Raw genomic sequence first — 22,327 nt, 5'->3', positions numbered from 1 at the left:
CGCATGCCTCGCTTCCCGCTGATTCTAGGCCTTTCCTGGCTGAAGCTGCACAACCCCATCGTGGACTGGGCCCAGCAGGAACTACGCTTCCGAGACCCATGCCCCCATCTGACTCCTCCCACCACTCTAGCAGCCGGCATCCCGAGTGGTGGTCCTCAGCTCCCTCAGAAGTATGCGGATTTCGCCAATGTCTTTGAGGAGACAGGAGCGGATCAGCTTCCCCCTCACCGACCCTATGACTGTGCCATTGATTTGGTACCTGGGGCACCACTCCCGGTGGGGCGTCTGTACCCAATGTCGGAGCCTGAGTTGGCAGCTTTGCGAGACTACCTGGACAAGAACCTGAAACGCGGATTCATCCGACCCTCAACTTCTCCCCTGTCTGCCCCAGTCCTCTTCGTGAAGAAGAAAAGTGGGGAGCTCCGGCTGTGCAATGACTACCGGGCCCTGAACAAGATCACCATCCGCGACCGGTACCCTCTACCACTGATCCCTGAACTCTTGGATCGTTTAAAGGGGGCCCAAATCTATACCAAGCTGGACCTCCGCGGAGCGTACAATTTGGTGCGCATACGGCGCGGAGACGAATGGAAGACCGCGTTTGGGACCCGATACGGGCAGTACGAGCACCTGGTGATGCCCTTCGGATTGACCAACGCCCCCGCTGTCTTCCAGAGGTTCATGAATGATGTATTCCGGGACCTGCTCGACCGCTTCGCGATCATATATCTGGATGACATCCTAATCTACTCCCGCAATCCTGCCCAGCACGCCGAGCACGTCCGCCAGGTCCTGCAGCGCCTACGAGCCCATGGCCTCTACGCCAAGCTGGAGAAGTGCGACTTTGACCTGCGCTCTGTCGAGTTCCTTGGTCACATTGTGTCACCACAGGGAATCCTCATGGACCCGAAAAAAGTGGAAGCGGTCCTGACCTGGCAGGCCCCTCAGAATCGCAAAGACCTGCAGCGGTTCCTTGGTTTCGCCAATTACTATCGGCAATTCATCCCGGCCTATGCATCTCTGACCACGCCCCTGACTCAACTACTCCGCCCCAAAGAACCTTTCCACTGGTCCCCAGAGGCCGATAATGCCTTCTCCACTCTGAAGACCCGTTTTGCCACCGGACCACTCCTGAGATACCCTGACCCCCAGCTTCCCTTTACAGTGGAAGCTGATGCCTCCAACGTGGCCCTGGGAGCAGTGCTGTCCCAGCGCGAGGAGCCGTCTCAGCCACTCCAGCCCTGCGCCTATTACTCGCGCCAGCTCACCACTGCGGAGAAGAACTACACCATCTGGGAGAGAGAGTTGCTCGCGATCAAGGCGGCTTTTGAGGTTTGGAGGCATTACCTCGAAGGGGCTCGCCACCCTGTTCAAGTGCTCACCGACCACCGGAACTTAGAGCACCTCCAGACCACCCGCCGTCTCAACCAGCGCCAGATCCGGTGGTCCCTATTCTTCTCTCGCTTTGACTTCCAGATCTCCTACATCCCCCATACCCAGAACCGGAAAGCAGATGCACTCTCCCGGAAACCGGAATACGCCCCTGCTTCAACTGAGGCCGCGCCCACTGCTCCCATCCTGCCGCCCTCAGTGTTTGCAGCCACCTCCACTTCACCCACACTCGTGGAGGACATTCGTGTTAGCCAGGCCAACGATCCCTGGGTCCAGCAACACCTCCAGGCCCTCCAAGATGACTCGGCAGGCGAGTTCACGACTCGAGGTGGTCTCTTGCTACACCGCGAACGCCTCTATGTGCCGCCCGGGCCCTTACGGGCAGAAGTGCTACGCCTGACCCACGACTCGTTGCCCGCCGGGCACTTCGGACAGCATAAGACCACCCACTTGCTGACGCGAGAATTCTGGTGGCCACGAGTTCGCTCCGATGTTGCCCGTTATGTCAGCTCCTGTGACGTCTGTCGGCGGGCCAAAGACGTCCCGGCCAAACCCTCGGGGTTGTTACAGCCCTTGCCCGCACCCTCAGGACCCTGGGATACCATCTCGATGGACTTCATCACGGAACTCCCACGATCCAAAGGTCAGACTTGCATCTTGGTGGTCGTCGACCTATTTACCAAGATGGCCCACTTCATTCCGTACCCGAAACTTCCCACAGCTCAGGAGACAGCTCAGCTCTACCTGCAACACATCTTTCGTCTGCACGGACTCCCAGCCCACCTGATCTCAGACCGGGGACCCCAGTTCTCCTCTCGGTTCTGGCAAGCCCTCCATTCCAGCCTGGGTACTCGAGTGCACCTGTCCTCAGCCTACCACCCGCAGACAGATGGTCAGACAGAGCGCACCAATGCCACGCTAGAGCAATATCTCCGCTGCTACACCTGCTACCAGCAGGACGACTGGACCACTCTGTTGCCTCTAGCGGAGTTTGCATACAACAACGCGGTCCACTCGTCTACCCAAATGACCCCGTTTGCTGCAACCTACGGCTACCACCCTCGGTTCTTCCCGGCGATCCTGCCACCCACGAATGTCCCCGCCGTCGAGGCCTACCTGCAAGAACTCCGCGCCAGCCAAGACTTGCTCCGAGAGCAGCTACAGCGGGCCAAGGAAGCCTATAAACTGGCTGCGGACCGGAAGAGGCAGGAAGGCCCCCCAGTCCAGCCGGGGGATCAGGTGTGGCTCTCGACTCGCTACCTGCGCCGGCCTGGTCGGTCTCACAAGCTGGATGCGCGGTTCATCGGACCCTACCCCGTCATGGACCAAATAAACCCCGTTGCTTTCAGACTCCAGTTGCCACCTCACCTCCGCATTCACCCTGTGTTCCATCGCTCCCTCCTTGTTCCAGCTGCACCCCCTGACCCAGCTCGGCCTCCTTGCCCACCGCCGCCACCACCGGTGTTGGTGGATGACGAGGAAGAATATGAGGTGCACCAGATCCTGGACTCCCGGTACCATCGCGGAGGCCTCCAGTACCTTGTGGACTGGGAGGGATACGGCCCAGAAGACCGGTCTTGGGAGCCTGTGGACAATCTTCATGCCCCAGACTTGGTGCAACAGTTCCACAACGACCACCCCGACCTCCCAGGTCCCTCGACGGAGGGGGGCCCTGGGGGGGGGATAGTGTCATGGGTGCTGGGGACCCTGCAGAGGAAGACGAGTCTGCCAAGGAAACTGTACCCCTGCCACCTGCACCAGTCCCCCTGCCTCCTGCTGAAGAAGATCCCAGCCCCCCTGCCTCACCCTCTCGGGTGGCTCGTGTGCGTGACCGCCTCCGTCAGGACCTCAGGGATCGGAGGAGGGCGGCACGCTCACAAGCAAGACGCTCCCTGAGTCCTGAGTTTTGAGAGGATTCTGGCCCTCCTATGAGCAAGGATGCTTGAGTTGTAACAGGATCCTGGCTGCCTCCCAGAGCCAGCAATTAGTCCAAATGGGCAACAGCCAGCAGAGGGCTATATAGCTGTGGGCTTTGGGAGGAGGCTTTGTGGAAGCAACTAGTCATCTCCCTGACGGTCTAGCATCCACTCCGGCTTGACTTTGGTTCCTGACTCCCTGACTTTGGCTTTTGACTTTTGGACTCCCTGACCTCGGCTTCTGGACCTCGGACCTGCGATACTTGCACAGCGATTTGGATTTGGCACCTCGGACACTCCTGCTTGCTGGCTACAGACCTCGGCCTGCCTCTGGACTTTGCCTGACCCGGCCCCAGCCGTGACAATCTGCCACGTTGACGCCCACTCACCCAGCCTCAACAGATCCCTTTGGAGTTCCTCACAATCCTCTCTGGTTCTCACCACCCTGAACAATTTAGTGTCATCCGCAAATTTGGCCACTTCACTGCTCACTCCCAACTCTAAATCATTTATGAACAAGTTAAAGAGGATGGGACCCAGTACCGAGCCCTGCGGCACCCCACTGCTTACCGTCCTCCACTGCGAAGACTGCCCATTTATACTCACTCTCTGCTTCCTATTACTCAGCCAGTTTTTGATCCACAAGAGGACCTGTCCTTTTACTCCATGACTCTCAAGCTTTCTAAGGAGCCTTTGATGAGGAACTTTATCAAAAGCTTTCTGGAAGTCAAGGTAAACAACATCTATCGGGTCTCCTTTGTCCACATGTTTGTTCACCCCCTCAAAGAAATGTAACAGGTTAGTGAGGCAAGATCTTCCCTTGCAGAACCCATGCTGAGTCTTCCTCAATAACCCGTGTTCATCAATGTGCCTACTCATTCTGTCCTTGATAATGGTTTCTACCAACTTTCCCGGTATTGAAGTCAGACTGACTGGCCTGTAATTTCCCGGATCTCCTCTGGAACCCTTTTTAAAGATGGGGGTGACATTTGCTACCTTCCAGTCCTCAGGAACGGAGGCAGATTTCAATGAAAGATTACAGATTTTTGTTAGAAGATCCACAAGTTCAACTTTGAGTTCTTTCAGAACTCTCGGATGTATGCCATCCGGACCCGGTGACTTATTAGTTTTTAATTTGTCTATCAGTTGTAGGACCTCCTCTTTTGTCACCTCAATCTGACTCAGGTCTTTCAACACCCCTTCCAATATTAGTGGTTCTGGGGCGGGCAAACACTTCTCATCTTCCACGGTGAAGACGGAGGCAAAAAATGCGTTCAGCTTCTCAGCCATTTCCCCATCCTCCTTCAGTAATCCTTTTACCCCATGGTCATCCAAGGGCCCCACTACTTCCCTGGCTGGTTTCCTACTTCTAATATATTTGAAGAAATTTTTATTGTTGGTCTTTATGTTTTTTGCAATATGCTCCTCATAGTCCCTTTTTGCCTGCCTGATCACAGTCTTGCATTTGATTTGCCACTGCCTGTGTTCCCTTTTATTAATCTCACTTGGACTGGTTTTCCACTGCTTAAAGGAGTCCTTCTTACCTTTTACAGCTTCCATTACTTTGTTTGTTAACCATGCTGGCCTCTTCTTATACCTGTTTGTGCCTTTCCTAACTTGTGGTATGTATTTTATCTGAGCTTCTAGGATTATAGTTTTAAATAGTCTCCAAGCTTCCCCAAGGGTTTTGACCGTATTTACCTTTCCTTTCAGTTTCCTCCTCACATGCCTCCTCATCTCAGAGAATTTACCCCTTTTAAAGTTAAATGTGGTTGTGGCGGTCTTTTTGGGCAACTCCCTATTTATACAAATGGTGAAATCAATAACATTATGGTCACTGTTCCCAAGCGGCGCAATCACTTTTACGTCTCTCACCAAGTCTTGGGCATTACTTAGGACCAGATCCAGGATCGCCCCACCCCTGGTAGGTTCTGAGACCATCTGCTCCATAGCACAGTCATTGAGAGCATCAAGAAACTCAATCTCTTTCTCTCGACCAGAACACATATTGACCCAATCAATCTGCGGGTAGTTAAAATCACCTATTACAACACAGTTTTTACGTTTAGCCGCTATCTTTAATCCCTCCATCATATTATAATCGTCCTCTCTCTTTTGATTTGGTGGGCGATAACAAACTCCCATAGTTAAATTTCCTTTTGGGCCCTCTATTTCAACCCAAAGCATTTCTAAAAGGGAATCTAATTCTCTGACCTCAGTCTTACTGGACCGTATATCCTTTCTGACATACAGAGCCACCCCACCTCCAACCCTTCCCTCCCTATCCTTCCAATAGAACTTATATCCAGGAATCACCGTGTCCCACTGATTCTCCTCATTCCACCAAGTTTCTGAAATTCCCACAATGTCTATGTTTTCTCCCAACACTAAACATTCCAATTCACCAATTTTACTTCGGACACTTCTAGCATTTGCATACAAACATTTATAATTTCCCAAGCAAGCTAGGCCCGCCACCTCTCTCCTGCCGCCTCGAGACTCTAGCAGACAGTCCATACTGTTTGTCACCATCACAGTGGACAACTCTGATCCGTTACTAGGTCCGTTACTGATCCGTTGCGACTAGGTGACAAGGCCTGGCCCCACTGAGAGCATTTCCTGACAGGCCATCTATTGTATAGTGGGTTCTATGCATGGAGGAGTCACAGGATGAGTGATAACAAGCTCTTTAATAGAAGTAGCATAGTATAAGGCTACATTACAAGACTGGGGCCGGGGATTGAAACCAGAGTATCCCAGATACTGGTCCAGCACTCTTAACAACTACACCGCACACATGAATTATAACACTTACAGGGTTCACCAAAGTTTTTGAGAATATACAATCATGAAACATCTTCCAACTTTCTTCCATTTTTTTTTTAAATGCCCACCATTTCATATGAAATCTTAACTGAGCTAACAAACTATGGGGTTTTTTTTGGCCCTTTTAAATGCCCACCATTTCATATGAAATCTTAACTGAGCTAACAAACTATGGGGTTTTTTTTGGCCCTTCATGGTGTATTCACAGATAGAATTGTGGAGTATGTGTTGTGGATAGAACATTTTCATGTAGTCTATATAATACAAATTTGTTGTTTACAAACCTCACGTTACAAACAGCAGTTCACTGAAATAATTCCCACTATAGTGAGGACATTGCATCACTGAATTGACTGATTTATCATTGCTTCTCTGTCCAATAATTACATTTTTCTCCTTTCAGTAACTTCTCCTGGTCAAGCTGTTACTGTGGTTACACAAACTGCAGTAACCAAGGAAACCACCATCTCCAAACAAGAAATGCCATCTTCTTTGCTTCTAGAGGTGCCTGCACTGGCTGAATTCAATAAGGCCTGGGCAGATCTCACGGACTGGCTTTCTCTATTGGATCGAGTGATAAAATCCCAAATAGTGACTGTGGGTGATCTTGATGAAATCAATGACATGATCATCAAACAAAAGGTATGTAAATATTGATTCTTCTGTCTGGCAGAAATAATTGCAACAAATGCAACAATTTTAGATCAAACATGATACAATTATGTTGAGATCTGTAGCACAGAAGTTCCTCCTTATCAAATGTACTTAAAACAGAAATGCCATGTGAGTAATTTTATGTATGTAATTTGTAAAACAAATATAGCAATAATATTGGTAGATTTTTTTAAAAGGTAGAAGGAAGAAAATGGCATCATTCTATATATTGCCTTTACAGTGAACCAATTACTCTGATAGTTCCATGTCCTTTCACATTTTTAAAGGCAGTGATAAGATGACAAATACATGATGCAGGCAGAATAATCTCCACAGCTCCTTATCTTTTAATGCTGGTGTATTTCTCTTAAGAACTTTCTGAGAGGCTTGTATCCTGCTGTCATCCTACCATGAAAAGCTTCTCAATCTCTTTTTTAAAAAAGAACAGCTCATTAATGCAAGTGTTTTGTCAGCAAACTGTTTAAGTGTTACTTACCTTTTAAACCCCACAAAAATATGGAAATATATAGGCATGGACAAAAAGAAAACTTTAACTTCAGGACTCTTGAGCAATAAAAGTGATTTGTTTATTATACAGCTTGAAAGTTATTACCTGCCTCCCAGATTTAACAGTGTTCAATATAAAAGATCTAGCTTACATAGCAAAACTTCTAAGTATTACACTTCCATTCCACTGAGCCTTTGTGGACTGAACTGAGCTCCTCTTTTTCAAACAACATTGTTCTTATATTTTTCCAAGATCTAATTTACTTAATTTAAAATGAATTCTATTGTTTTCTAGGTTTAATTTTATGCCTAATAAACAGAAAGTAGATGAATACAATAAATTAATTTTAATTCAAAGGTAAAGCTTATCAAGATCATTTTATCTTGTTCCCTGATCACAAGTAATAGATACCCAAGTAATGGCTATTGTGCTATCAGCTGTATTATTTCAGCTAAATGAAACATTTCTGCTAAATGTTTAAAATAAACATAAAAAAATTAAATTCTACAAGTGTAACAAGCTACCATTTTATCTGGCACAAGCACATCATTTGTTGCAAGATATTTGATCAGGTTCAATTACCCCTTGTGCCAAAAAAATTATATAAAAATGCTATATTTGAGATCGAAAAGTTTCCTATTATTGTTATCTTTTATGTTAACTTTATATGAAAGTTCTCTTAGAGAAAGAAGATTCTTTAAATTGTGAGAGTGAAAGTATAAGTTTTTTCACCCTAAAAGTATATAATCCATGTGACCTGATCCAGTGGAGAAATAAGACCATGGCTAATGGTAATCAGGATTCTACTTAGCCAAAGGTTGTAGGCATAGCTGGAATCATGGTAAACACGAGAACAAGACATTTTAAAATAAAAGTTGCATGTTCAAATAGTTCTACTTTTTGACACACATAGGATGCAGTTGGACACTGTAAAGTACTGGGGTCGATGCAGTAAGAGACCAGAGTCGGAGAGTGATTTCAGCAAGTGATTTCAGTGATTTCAGGAACACAACACACTGAGCTCTATTCAAACCTCCCGCTCCTTTATACAATTCTTGCCCCCTTCTGATTGGTCCTTAACTATGTACATAGATTGGCTATTTACAGGGGCCTAAGGGCCTATCAGGGTACAGTATGAGCCTAGATGTTAATTGGCTACTTATGTTTCAATCCTTCCCCTGATTGGGCACGCTTAGGCCTTCTCTGGAACCCTGGTGTGGAGTACAAGCTTTGGCTTGTTCAGCTTCCCTCCAAAAGTAACAGTTCTCCCATTTGAGCCTAGGACACAACAGACACAAACTTATAATGAAGAAGAAGAAGAAGAAGAAATTGGATTTATATCCTGCCATATATTCTGAATCTCAGAGTCTTAGAGTGGTCACAATCTCCTTTATCTCCCCACCCCTCCACAACAGACATCCTATGAGCTAGATGGGGCTAAGAGAGCTCTTACAGCAGCTGCCCTTTCAAGGACAACTCCTATGAGAGCTGTGGCTGACCCAAGGCCATTCCAGCAGCTGCAAGTGGAGGAGTGGGAAATCAAACCCGGTTCTCTCAGATAAGTGTCCACACACTTAACCACTTCACCAAACCAAGAGCACATATTTAATTTGGAAACTACTGAGACTATCAAGATATGAAATTGTAGTGAAATTGAATAGAAACATAGGGGCAAATCACACCTTTATTCTTAGGGTGCTTACAAACTATCAGTATTTCTGAAAAACTCTTCACAAAACCTCTTTCTCCTTACACTGTGATATTTTGTTCTCTATTATTATTCTTTTTGGTAAGAATTCTGCTACAACAGTGGATAAGTAGCAGTCCCTTGCCATTCAGCATGGCAATCAATCTTCCTTCAAAGATTCTTCTACCAATGACGTGTTATAGCAACTTTATGTAATCCTGATGAGAAACTGCTATTCTCTGTTGTCACTGAGCGGGGAAATGATACTGAAATCAAATAAAGTAATCTCTAATTTCCAAAACATAGAAAATAGCTGCTTGCCTCCATGCAAATTCATCCCCCACCTCCTTTAAATAAGAAGAGAAGGGGAAAGGAGGAGGCAAGTGGAGTTGATTGCTGCTGGCAGGGAACGGGATCTTCTCTTTCCTCTCTGGTCCAGCATCACTTTCAAACTCTGGCTGAAGGAGAAGCCAAGCCGGCAGGGCTTTCAAGTGGGCATGGGATTGGAGGGCGGTGTGGGGCTTGCCAGCAATGAGAATGATGAATAAAATTTAAAAAACCTGTAAGTCAGGGGGCTGGGCTGGATGGAAAGATGGGGGGCATTGGCAATAAGAAGGGAGGTGGGCCCCGAGAGGCTCCACTGTAGCTATAGGCCTTAGTGGTCAATTCTGGCAAAAGAGAATACATATGAGCAATAGTATTGCCATTTTCTACTTGTCATCTAATGTTGAGAAATGTTATGAATGATATCACAACTTCTATAAGCAGACTTCAAATATTTCCCAGTTGTAATGTATCAATGCTTATTTCTACTACTATGTGTAATACTACACCACTGCTTTTTCTCTTTGAGGGAAAATTCACTTCTCTTCCTCATCACTTCAACACTCAGTGTCAGTAAACTTGTGAATAACAATGCCAGGAGATAACATCAGAGGAAGGCCTTGGCCTTTATGCCATGTTGTTGGCCCTCTATAGTAATTGGTTGGCCATTGTATGAGACAGGGTAATGAGCTATATGGATCACTGGTCTGATTCAACTGGGCTTTCCTTATGTTCATCTGGTACAGGGCCATTACAAATGTATAAAGTTTTATCTTGCTGTCAGTAAACTAGGTACTACCAAGTTGGGGGGGTTTTGCCATTCTTGGAGTACAAGTGATGTGTTCGTCATCAGACCTGTTAACTTGCTGTGATTTAGAGGTCCATGACTCCATATTTCACTGTCATCGTATTTGTTTACTTTGTTCTTTAAAATCACACAGGCATTCAAAGAGACTTTTGTGTCCTGAGATTTATTTTGTGCTCTGCAAAACATACTTCAAAGTTTGGAGGTTTATGTTATTCAGGAAAAAAAAAACTGGTGTCACAGTTTAGATTTGAAAGGAGCTATTCCAGCATATGGTACTAAACTACTAAGACGCTTTATCATATTTTCAGTTCTTGCATTGTTTCAAGGGACCATTCTATTGCCAGATATGGGCAGCTTCACTGGCCATATTTCAAAGGAGACATCCTAACACAGCTTCAGCAAAATTGTTCTTTTAAGGCCATTCATTCCAATTAAGACCCCGTGAGTCATACTCAAGTTACCATTCAGGATGCACAACAGTATTACCTTTATTCTGTCTATCTACATCAACTTGATCTTCTGTTGTCTTGAAGAGACAGGGAAATAGATGTCCCAAGGTGCTGAGCATCTTTCTTAATTTCTAATTAATCAATTATATGTATAATCTCATTGTACCTGTGAATCTCTGCAGTGTAGAGTTGAACCACCAGGTTGAAAATTATCATGTTGAACATCCTTGTTGTTGGTCCTAGGGATGGGCATGAAATGGGAAAATGTGGTTCAGTTCACGTTTATGGTTCATGGTGTGCCTTGTTAATGAAGCACAAATCATCACAAACTTTCAAGAGCCAAACGGGTTCTGATTGTGAGGTTTGTGACATGGCAGAACATTGCCAGAGACAACAATCTCACAGGGGATCTGCATATGATTCTCTTCTAACACCCCTCCATGATTGGTAAGGATTGGATTTAAGTCCAAGTTATGCCCCCCCAACTCCCATTCTCTATTGTTTACAATGGAGGGGGGAAGCAAAAAAAAAAAGCAAGGGCAATAGAAGCCAAACAAAATAGAATCAAAGACCCAGAAAATCTTTACAGTAGAAACAAAGGGGGGGGGGATTTTTGGAAGCCCACCACAATCAGAGAAATGTGCCCAGCAGAACCAGTGCTACTGAGGAAGTTCAAACTGAACAGAACTAAGGTCAAATCAGGAAGGTGCTCCTGGGGAAAATGTCCGGCTCAGGTTCAAAAGTGTATAGAATGGACTTCCGGGGTTGGAAAATGCCGAGCTGAATTGCTTCTCAAAAGGGAAGCTGGCTGGGGCTTCTGTTCGGGGTAGTGGAGGACAATCTAATGCCTACTGCCTACTTTTCTCAGTCAGAGATCAGTCCAAGATATGCACAGGAAACTCTGAGAATTTACCTTGGCTAAAAGGGAGTCCCGGGGGGGGGGGGGCTCCTTTGAGGGGTCTTCGGAGACAAGTTGCATATTCATCATCTGCAGAAGTTTCCAGAGTCATTTATTTGACATAAGCTCGACAGGATCCTAACCTTCTTTGAGACTGCTAAACATCTAGAAGACCGGTGTTGGATCTGGATAACTGCAGAAAAAGGTACTGATGACTATCTTCATTCCAGGACTATTTAAAGTTAAACAAAATAAAATCAGAAGGTGGGAAATAGAGATTCAGAAAGCTTGGAAGAAGAAGGGGAGAAGGGGCGAAATTTGAACTTTGTAAATTTAAAGGACAGTGCTAAAAAAGTGGAAAGGAATTTATTGTTTTGTCTACTTGCGGTTTTGGTGAAAAAGCCCCATTGTCACAGATTTGCAGCACTCACAGTCAACACAGGAAATACGTCAAACATCGCGAGATCTTTTTACCAGTGAAAATGGGATTTGGTGGCAAGAAAAGCAGGAAGTGTCGGATGGAAAAGGGAAAACATTGAAGCAGCTAGCCTACTCTAGGACTATAATATCATAGAAAAACATTGGTGGCCATTGCTAGGAGGTAAAATTTAAACAAAGTTTTTAAAGTGTTCAGGACATTAAAATTTGGTGAAGTTGACAGAGGTGACAATTATAAGGTAAATACTATTGGACATTATCGCTGATAATTATTTTAGAAGCCTTTTGAAGGAAAAAGCTTTTAAAGGGAAGCAGAATGTCGCGACTGCCATTTTGGAAGAAAGAAAACAAGAATTTTGGAAGAAAGAAAACAAGAAGTTTTTCCATTGTCTTGGAGTGAGCCTTTAGTCGCCTCAGGTTGAACAGGCTGCCATCAGTGCGACAGCGGATGTAGACACCATCGTCATCATCTAGATCTACTGCAGCTCTTTGAAGCATCATGCTAAAGAAGATCGTAAAGAGAGTTGGCGCGAGAACGCAGCCTTGCTTTACACCTGTGCCTATTGGGAAGGGCTCCGAGAGGTCGTTGCAGTGTCTGACTTGGCCTTGCTGGTCTTCATGTAGCTGGATGATCATGCTGAGGAACCTTGGGGGACATCCTAAACGTTCCAAGGTTTGCCACAGGCCTTTCCTGCTAACGGTATCGAAAGCTTTGGTAAGGTCGACAAAAGTCACATATAGACCCTTGTTCTGTTCCCTGCATTTCTCTTGGATCTGCCTGAGAACAAATACCATGTCTGTGGTGCTCCTGTTAGCTCTGAAGCCGCACTGGCTCTCTGGGAGGAGTTCTTCTGCAATGGTGGGCACCAGTCTGTTCAGAAGTATTCTGGCAAGGATTTTGCCTGCGATGGAGAGCAGGGTTATCCCCCGGTAGTTGGAGCAATCTGACTTTTCCCCTTTGTTCTTGTGTAGAGTGATGATGATTGCATCGTGAAAGTCCTGTGGTAGTTTGCCTTGTTCCCAGCAGGTGACAAGTACTTTGTGAAGTGTGCTATGTAGTACTGTGCCCCCATGCTTCCAGATCCCTGGTGGGATTCCATCAACTCCCGCTGCCTTGCCACTTTTCAGTTGCTTGATGGCTTTAACAGTCTCTTCTAGGGTGGGGATCTCATCCAACTCTGTTTTCACTGGTTGAAGTGGGGTGAGGTGGATTGCTGAATCTTGGCACTGAAGAGAACCTGAAAATACTCCGACCACCGTTTCAGTATGGATGCCTTCTCTGTGAGGAGCACTTGGCCATCTACACTACGCAGGGGACTCTGAGCCTGATATGATGGGCCATATACTGCCTTCAGGGCTTCGTAGAACCCTCTTAAATCACCAGTGTCTGCACACAGCTGGGTTCTCTCTGCAAGCTTGGTCCACCACTCGTTCTGAATGTCTCGAAGCTTGCGCTGGAGGTTGCTACATGCAGCGCGAAAGATTGCTTTTTTCCCGGGACAGGAGGGCTGAGCAAGATGAGCTTGGTAGGCAGAACTCTTTTTCGCTAGTAATTCTTGGATCTCTTGATTGTTCTCGTCAAACCAGTCCTTGTTCTTCCTTGTGGAGAACCCGAGGACTTCTTCAGAGATCGACAGGATGGTAGTTTTTCGGTGTTCCCAGAGTGCTTCTGGAGAAGGATCTGTGGGGCAACTGGGGTCCTCAATTCTTGACTGGAGTTTTGCCTGGAAGGCAGCTTTAACTTCAGCTGACTGAAGGCTGCCAACCTGAAGCTTCCTCCGAGGGATACCTCCTCTCCTGGGTGTGGGTTTAAAGTGAAGACGGAGATTGCAGCGTACAAGATGATGATCCGTATGACATTCCGCACTGGGCATTACTCGGGTGTGTAAGGCATCTCGAAGGTCTCTCTGGCGCACCAGAATGTAGTCGATAAGGTGCCAGTGCTTGGACTGTGGGTGCATCCAGGTTGTCTTCAGGCTGTTCTTCTGCTGAAAGATCGTGTTGGTGATGGTGAGCTGGTGCTCCGTGCAGAATTCTAGCAGGAGGTGCCTGTTATCATTGCAGTTGCCAATGCCGTGTTTGCCAAGTACTCCTTTCCAGGCTTCTGAGTCTTTACCTACTCTGGCATGGAAGTCGCCAAGGATGATCACCTTGTCCTCTGTAGGGGTCTTCCGTATGAAGTTGTGTAGATCAGCATAGAACTTGTTCTTTTCTGAAGGATCTGCTTGAAGGGTTGGGGCATACACACTGAAGAGTGTTGCATGCTGCTTGTTTTGAAGTGGGAGGCGCATGGACATGATGCGATCTGAGTGACCTGTTGGCAGGTTTTCGAGTTTGGAGGCAATGGAGTTCCTGACCATGAAGCCAACACCAGAAAGGCGGCTCTCAGCCTTTGACTTACCCGACCAGTAGAGGGTATAGCCAGCACCATGTTCTTGAAGACTACCTTCCTCAGGGAAATGGACCTCACTGAGAGCTGCTATGTCAATATTCAACCTGAGAAGTTCGTAGAGCAGAGCGTCGTTCAGGGCGACCACTGTCTACTGTGTCAAGCATGCCCTTCAGGCCTGCGCAGAGGAATTTTTAGGTGAAGCACAGTGTGCGCGGTACTTGCTCCACCCTTTCACCTTGGGGTCATCTGCCATGGCCCAGTAAGCTGGGACACCGGCAGCGAGTCCTCCAGGTGGTAGGTGTTACCTTAACGAGCTCTATCTGCCCGGATTTGATGTTAGAGTTTTCCTTCTCTTGGCTGGCGAGGTTGGTGAGCCCAGCCTGCCCATCCCGTTATACCGCCGGACATTCGGTCGCACCATGACGTGGCAAACTCTGTGAGAAATGGGGGGAGGGGGGACCAGCAGGAAGGTGTTGCCACGGATGCAGTAATGCAGGAGAGGCCATTGCAGTGACCATCTGCCAGGCATAGCCGGACAGTGACCACGCGGCGTTCAATGTGAGAGATAAACACACATTTAAAAAAAACAAAAAACAAATGTCAACTGAGTGAGAAACTTGCATTTATCTTGCAAAGGAATAAATAAACATGGCATTACTTCGTAAGTAGGCCTCAGAAGGTAGAGTAAGTTCAAATGTAGGTCCCACTTAAGTTTGAAGACCACTGCCTTATTTAATTTCCACTTCTAGTACATATAGTAAACTTTTATGACGTGAACAAGCTAATTTCCTCATTCTGCATTGTCTTTCTTTTTGTCCCACTTAGCAGAATCTCAACTTCTCTCAACATTCTGAGGAAACCAGTGAGCATGCCAAGAACTCATAAGAGTAGTACTTAAAAAAAATGAAGTAGTACTGCAGAATCCACTAACTATGCAGAGATGTTGACCTTGTCATTGGGTGGGCACTTTTTGCTGATTTTGTGATAACTGCAGGCCAATGAAGAATCACTGGGTGGGTGTGATGAGTTGTTTGAGATGGCTAGCTCAATGAACAGGGATGGAGAAAGCAATCTTGTCAGGCTAAATTCCTGCTTAGAATTGTATCTTCAAAGAATTGTATGAATTATAATTAATTATAATTAACATTTAATGTTTACAAGAGTTGCTTCAAGGCTGTGGAACTGCTCTTTTAATGAAGTAAATCTTATATGTTGCATTAACAATTCATTTGCTGTAAAAATCAACCTACAAACAACTGGTTAAAAACAGAACAACAGTCAGCACTAAGCAATATAAAACATGTTCAGATGCCTCCACTGAGAAGGCCTTATTCTTTAACATCACCCTAAGGAAATAGGAGCATTTAGTAGCCCTATCCTGAAAGCATAGAGTAGAGGTTTGCAAATTTGTTAAACCTGTGGGCACTTTTTGAATTTTGAAAGCACACAATGGGTACTACCACTACAAAATGGCTGCCATGGATACCGTAGGGGCTGATCACAAAAATGTTGGGAGTTTTCAAAAGCCTTTATATGATTGAGGCAGCTGTTTCTGAACAGGTGCTCCCAGTAGACACAAAGATGATTCTCTTGTGCTCTTCTAAAGTACATCCTGACACAATAAAATAAAAAGATAGCCAGGAGAAAATGGAAATTAGCACCAGGGATCATATTGAAAGGTGCCATGACACCTACAGACAAAATATTGGGACCACTGTCATGAAACGTGAAATGATACAAAATGTGGTTCCCTGATCCCAGTCTATTTAGGTAAAAACCTGCACTTTGAATTTTGGCTAGGAACTGACTGAAAGCCAGTGTATTTCATTAAGTTGAATTTAAGTCTCCTCTCTGTAGCCAGTTCCAATTAATAACCTGATGTTTCCCAGAATGATCCCATCTTGATGTTGAGGAGCCGTCCTGAGCCTGCCTCGGCGAGGAGGGCGGGATACAAATAAAAAAATATATATTATTACTACTAGCTATGAGACCAGGGAGGAGACCAGATGGGCACAGGGGTTGCACACCTTTGTTCACGAAGATCAGGTGTAGCAGGAAGACTCCAGATATGAAATGAGTTTAAAGGTTTTTACTGAAAAAATATATTGGATTACAATCACACTTGAGCAATCAAAATATATGCACAATCAAGAAAGAAAATGAGGAGTGAAAAAAAAAGACCTTTAGGGTAATTTACAGGGTGATATTACCTTTCTGGATGTGCAGATGTCTGTAGAAGAAAATGACAAGAGGGACATACACGACCAGCATGTCACATCAAGGCAATCCATAGCTAGCATCATGGGGGTGTACTCTTGAGTAGGTGGCTTCAGAGTGCACACAAAGTGTGGTTTGCTCTCAGGTTTTATACTATTTTGAGGGGGTGGTCTCCCTTCTTGGAATGTAATGGCTGATAATGATTGTGGATGGGTTCCCATGTTTACACAAAAAGCATGAAAGGTTTCTGATGGCTGTCAGAAAGCGCTGTGATGGTTTGATGTTTGGAATAATGTATTTCAGTACTCTGAGGGAAGGAGACAGGAAGGATGGGTTGGCAACCCAAGGATATATACATTAACATAGGTATCACACAAAAGGAATCGGGAGGGGGTCTTGAACACAGGAGACTATCAACCAGATGTTGTCAGCTAGTTCAAGAAATGCAGATACTTCACCTGATGGGATCCTTTATTACCATTCCTTCTTGGGTCGAGTGGGGGGTGGGGAGAGTGGTAACAAGAAATAGCCTTTAAGGATGTCCTTTGTAACCTTAGCCAGAAATCCTTTGTTTGCAGCCTTGACTGGCTTCATGACATAGGCAGAGAAAGAGTGATTCTGTCTTTTGGATTTTTTGATTCAGGTCAAGAGGTGCTCTCATGTTAACACCTCTGGGCTACACTGGCTGCCATATTCTCAACCCGCTGAAGGTCTTGAATACTCTTTAAAGGCAATATTTTTTAAAAAAAAAAATGTTTTATACTTGTACAATCTAGAAGTGAGCAAGACAAATATCACAATGGCCAGTGTCTGTCCAAGAGAAGTGTGGTTGATGAAGCATAAGTTATTCTTCATAGATGCTATGTATGAGAGAAACTTTAGAAACCACAGGTTCACTGAGTTAGAAGGTGGGGGGCATTTATTCCCAGGTACAAACCAGAGAGAATTTCTGTGCCTTTAAGAAGTCATAGAAGCAGTATTGTGCAGAGTGGGACAGATTCATTTTGCTCAGCAAGATTCATTTTTAGTCTATGCAAGGTGGGGAGGAATCAGTACAAGAGATATTCATGGTTCTGCCAACCACAGCTCTTTGTATAATAATAGCTAGAATCATGGAGTAAGATCTCCTCTCATTGTTTCTGTGTAGTATGAAACAGTATAGAGATCATGTTAATTTGTAGTTACAGATTAAAGTCTTGGGGAGATACTGCATTCTTTTGCATTTTGACTGACTTTGTAAATCATTTTACCGCTAGAATTATTTTTCTGTCTAGCATTCTCCCTTAATTAGATCATAGACAGCAAATGTGGGATTTTGCTGAGCCTTTTCTTCTTTCCACAGCCAATTACTTTTTTTTCTGTTTTATTTGATATTGTCTAAACATGTAATTTACTGTTGCACATTAACATATTTTATTCTACTTTTCTATAGTATAATATTTGTGCAATAAAAAATCATGGTATCATGTGTTTATATTTATGCAGATGAAAGATTTAGCTTCTAAAATAATATATCGCTTGCAAAAAGTATTTCAAAATTTCGTTTAAATAGCGGAAAATGGAATCTTTATCTGTTTTCTAAGGCAGGATTATTTATAAATCCCCAAGTAGATACAGATAATAAAAATAGAAGAACCCCCAAGGTGAAAACATAGATGAACTGATGCTTTACTCTGGAGAGAAAAGAAATTTGTTTAAAGTTTACCCTTTTCTTCCCACAAAGGAATGGGTTATAACAAAGCTATAAATAACAGTTTTTGAAGCATGGATGCTAAGCTTTTCTCTGTCAGCTTCTATAAAATCATTTTAAAATCTGTCAGAAACATAATCAGAAATGCCCTTTGATCTAGTTTACTGCTTCATGCCTGTTCCCATTTGATATAAAAATGCACATAGTGCAATAAGTGTGAAACAGAAAGGACTATATTTCAGAATAATTGCTAAAACCTCACAATTTCCTTTTATACCTTTGAAAATCAGTTCAGCGCCTCTTCTGATTTTCCTTTAATTACTGAAGATAAAGGAAAGCAGGACCTTCAAGTTAGTGTTGAATTTTGGTACTGACAACTGTGCTGATCATGTTACTAGTTTTTAAACGCTAACTTGAATTAAAATTACCATAACTATTCCCTTAACTATAAAACCAGGGAAAGACCAAAGTGTATGAAACTGTTTTTTCTTCACATTACTATTTTGAATGTATTTCAACTTTCTTGATTTTGCTTGAATGTTTTAGTTTAGTACTGAAATAAATCTCATCTGCCATTCTTTCCCTGTTGGCTTTCCCCCATATGCCTTGCTCCCATTTAGCTTTGGTCTACTTTTCCTAAAAACAAACAAAAACAAAACAAAAACACAGGACAGAAGAAAAAGTGATGGATGGCTCCATGGATGCTTTCTTTTGGATTCAAAAATACAAGGCACTGGCTTCAATAATGATAGTAGGTACTACATGCATAAGGAATGGAGGGAAACATTTCCAAGGACAGCAGCAGTTAACTGAAAACTGAAAAGTAGAACTTTTGATTTCAGTTGTAGTTAAGAGTTCTACAGCGTGTTTCCTATAAAGTTTGGCCTCTTGTGAAACCATTTTATAAATTAGCAAATATTGTAATGTCTCTAACACCAGTCAGAGGATCAGGGCTTTCCTGGTTAACCCAAAACTAGAGGACCCCCAGTGTGGCGCCAGCCCGTGGGTGCCATGGTGCCTGACAACACTCTTTCTGGAACAACCAAGCGTCTTTAGGAAATGGATAGGGCTAGGTAAGGCTTTTGCCCAGTAAGGCTTCTATTGACTTTTGGAGGTTAGATTGACTATGTAGATTGTTTTTAAATGTAGCTTTGGCAGCAGCTGCCACCATAACACAAGAATCTACACTGTGTTACTGAAGTATTGTTTCTGCTGCCATGTCAGAATTCCAAGTGTGTCCACAGGTTCAAAAAGGTTGGGGACCCTTGCTCTTAAATAATGCAGCTGAATTAACTACACACAAAAAGTCAGCTACTAGTGCATCTCATTGCGTCTAGCTACCTAAAAGTAACTAGGTAACCGCTGACAGCTCCCCTGCTGTTTCAGTAACCTTTGTCCTTGATCTTGTTCTTTGCCCTGCTGGATAGTTTATGGGAAATCTGAGCTCCATAGCTCTAGTATAGGTTGGATGAAATACTAAAACATTAAATGTGAATAGCGTTTAATGTGAGAATCACTCCATTAGGTAGCTTAATTCAAGAGAGAAATACTCTAATGTGCAAGTGCATCCCACATTGGTAAATATGTAATGAAGCACAGGATTTACAGACATAGCAGTAGTTTAATGAAAGAGAGAGAAGGTATGTGGCTTTTCCACAGTTGAGTTTAATGAAAACTTTGTGGCATTGTAAATATAATTTTGCTTCTGGTCTTTATGCAAAGAATCTTGGGTTCTTTATGTTCTCATTTTCTAGATTATAATAAGGCAGGATGTTGGGAAAGGGCAGAGAAAGTCAGTTGGTGACAGTGCAAGGGGAAGTAGCCAAAGAGGTAGGAGGAGGAAGAGTTAAAGAGACCATATATAAAGAAAGACAAAGGTGAAAAAAAGCAGGTAGAGCAAAAAATAAAAAAGGAAAAGCTGAACTATAGTCATAATCAGATCCCTGACATACTGTTAGCTTCACAATGCATCTGCATGATGGGAGACATGATGTGAACTGAGGCTGTGGTTCTGGTTCTCACTGGTCCTTCCTCATGCTTTCCCTAACTGAAACTCTCTTGTGCTTTCCTTAAGCTGCCTTTAGCTTGTATTGATACTGGGGCTAAAAAAAGACAGGGGTACCATTTCAGTCACTTAACTAATTCAGGGAGCGAGTTAACCCCTTCCTCTTCCTCTCTTCTACAACCCAAGCCCCCCTACAGTTGTTGTTGTTGTTTTAAAGTCAAATACACATCATGTGTACTTGGCTTCTCATTAAAGGGACCCTCCACAACAGAAACCTGTCTACTTTCCAATTTGTGATTGATAATTTAACCCCATTGGTTATATAATTAAATACAATCTGGAGTTCATGTTATGTTTTGTTTATTCTCATTGTTTACATGTGCTAATTCAGGTGTCATTTTGGGCAGGAGCTCACAGGAATGGAGCTCCAGAACCTCTACATTTTATTGTGTTTTCTTTTCTATCCCCCCCCCCCAAAAAAAACCCCTTGCTTCTGGCCTCCATTGTTCAAACCCCCTGTGAGAATTTTGCTGAACTCTTAAGGTTTGACAAACTTTCTAATATTTTTACCCACAAAAAAATGGGAAAATAAAACATATAAAGCAAACAGATGGAAATCTTCATCATGCCACTGTGGCCACATAGGAGAAACTAATTTAAAAAGTATGATGGGAGTAAGTTTTTATTATGATAATTATAATTCAAGAAGCATTTTAAGGTAGATGCAGAGATTATTTAATTTAGTATATCTTATGATGTCAGCGGTGTGTGGCATATGCAAATGAGTTATGCAAATGTTGTGCTAATGAACTCTTTTTCTATTAAATGACCCCTGTGCTAATTATTTGTGTTAATTGTTCCAATCAATAATATGAAAGAATGTTGTTCATCCAGCCTTTAAACTGAATGTTGATTACAAATGAACAAAGCAGGAATCAAGTTGTACCTTAAAGACCAACCAATTTTTATTCAGAACGTAAGTTTTCATGCACTCTCTTAAGCACACTTCATCAGACGAGGGGATCAGGTATCAGTGATTAAGTGTGTGTGGATTACACTGTTTTCCCTCTACTTTCTGCCTCCCTCCTTGTTAAACTTGAAATAGATTATTTATCTGAATAAATAATCTAGTTTTAATTTTAGTTTAGCTGATAGGAATTTGGTAGGATTGGAAATGCTTATTGAAGAATAATATTCATGCTTCTTGTGTCTAGTACAACTAATTTATTTTAGTGTTTTAATGCTCTTATGTTTCATGATTTTTAACTGACTGAACTAAATTTGAAAGTTAAAAAAGAAAGTTAAAAAATTAATTGGGCTTTATGTGGAGATCGATTGGAGAAACCAGTTTTAAACCACACTTGCAAGAAAATCCTTGTTGAAATATTGCTTTAGAAACTTTTAACATTCAGAAACTTTACATTACTTATTTTTAGTTCCTAAGGCTTATTTTTATTTTTAATGGCTATGGGAAAAAATGCCACTGTTTTTAAGGAGTGGTAAGATTAGGAACAGAACTTTGATTTTTTTTTTGAAGAGAAAAAGAAGAGAAAATGACAAGTGGGAACTGATGAGGGAAGAGAAGCCACAATCAGCTTCTCCTCACAGCTGCCCTCACTTGCCCTCATTCTTTTATTGATGCGGTCAGGCCTCAGATTCAGTGGGAGTTTACGAGCACAGCTCCTGCACCTTTCTGAGAGTTCCACGTCCTCCTTCTGAGAGTTCCACCTCCTTGTCCATTGAGTAGTATGTGCAACTGCATAACAATCCCTGGATGAGCTCCACTACCTATTTTTTTACAAAATGACTGCTGGATGCGGTGATAGCAATAAGTTGACAAGGACGGATGGAGAGAGGAATGTTGCGGTTACCTATTTCTTATATATGTTGTTATATATATATATATATATATATTTCAATAATATACCAAGTCCAGTACAAGGTGCTGGTTATTACCTTTAAAGCCCTATATGGTCTAGGACCTGCCTACCTTAGGGACCGTCTCTTCCCATATGTTCCCCAGAGAGTACTGCGATCTGGCTCCCAAAATCTGCTTGTAATCCCCGGGCCAAAGGAGGCCCGGTGGAAGTCAACCAGGGACAGGGCCTTCTCAATAACAGCCC

General features: G+C 43.7%; 1 protein-coding gene across 3 annotated transcripts in view; it reads left to right on the top strand.

The window, feature by feature from the left end:
- Positions 1-22,327, top strand: part of DMD (dystrophin) — a 1,885,017-nt gene that overhangs the window by 1,313,557 nt on the left and 549,133 nt on the right. For all 3 annotated transcript variants that reach the window (XM_060234097.1, XM_060234096.1, XM_060234099.1), the window contains one exon: positions 6,538-6,776. In XM_060234097.1, the coding sequence (XP_060090080.1) occupies positions 6,538-6,776 (239 nt within the window). The remainder of the gene's footprint in view (positions 1-6,537; positions 6,777-22,327) is intronic.

Source organism: Heteronotia binoei, chromosome 3 (assembly GCF_032191835.1).
Source record: "Heteronotia binoei isolate CCM8104 ecotype False Entrance Well chromosome 3, APGP_CSIRO_Hbin_v1, whole genome shotgun sequence".
Taxonomy (NCBI): Eukaryota; Metazoa; Chordata; class Lepidosauria; order Squamata; family Gekkonidae; genus Heteronotia; species Heteronotia binoei.
This window is presented reverse-complemented; position numbering and strand designations above follow the sequence as displayed.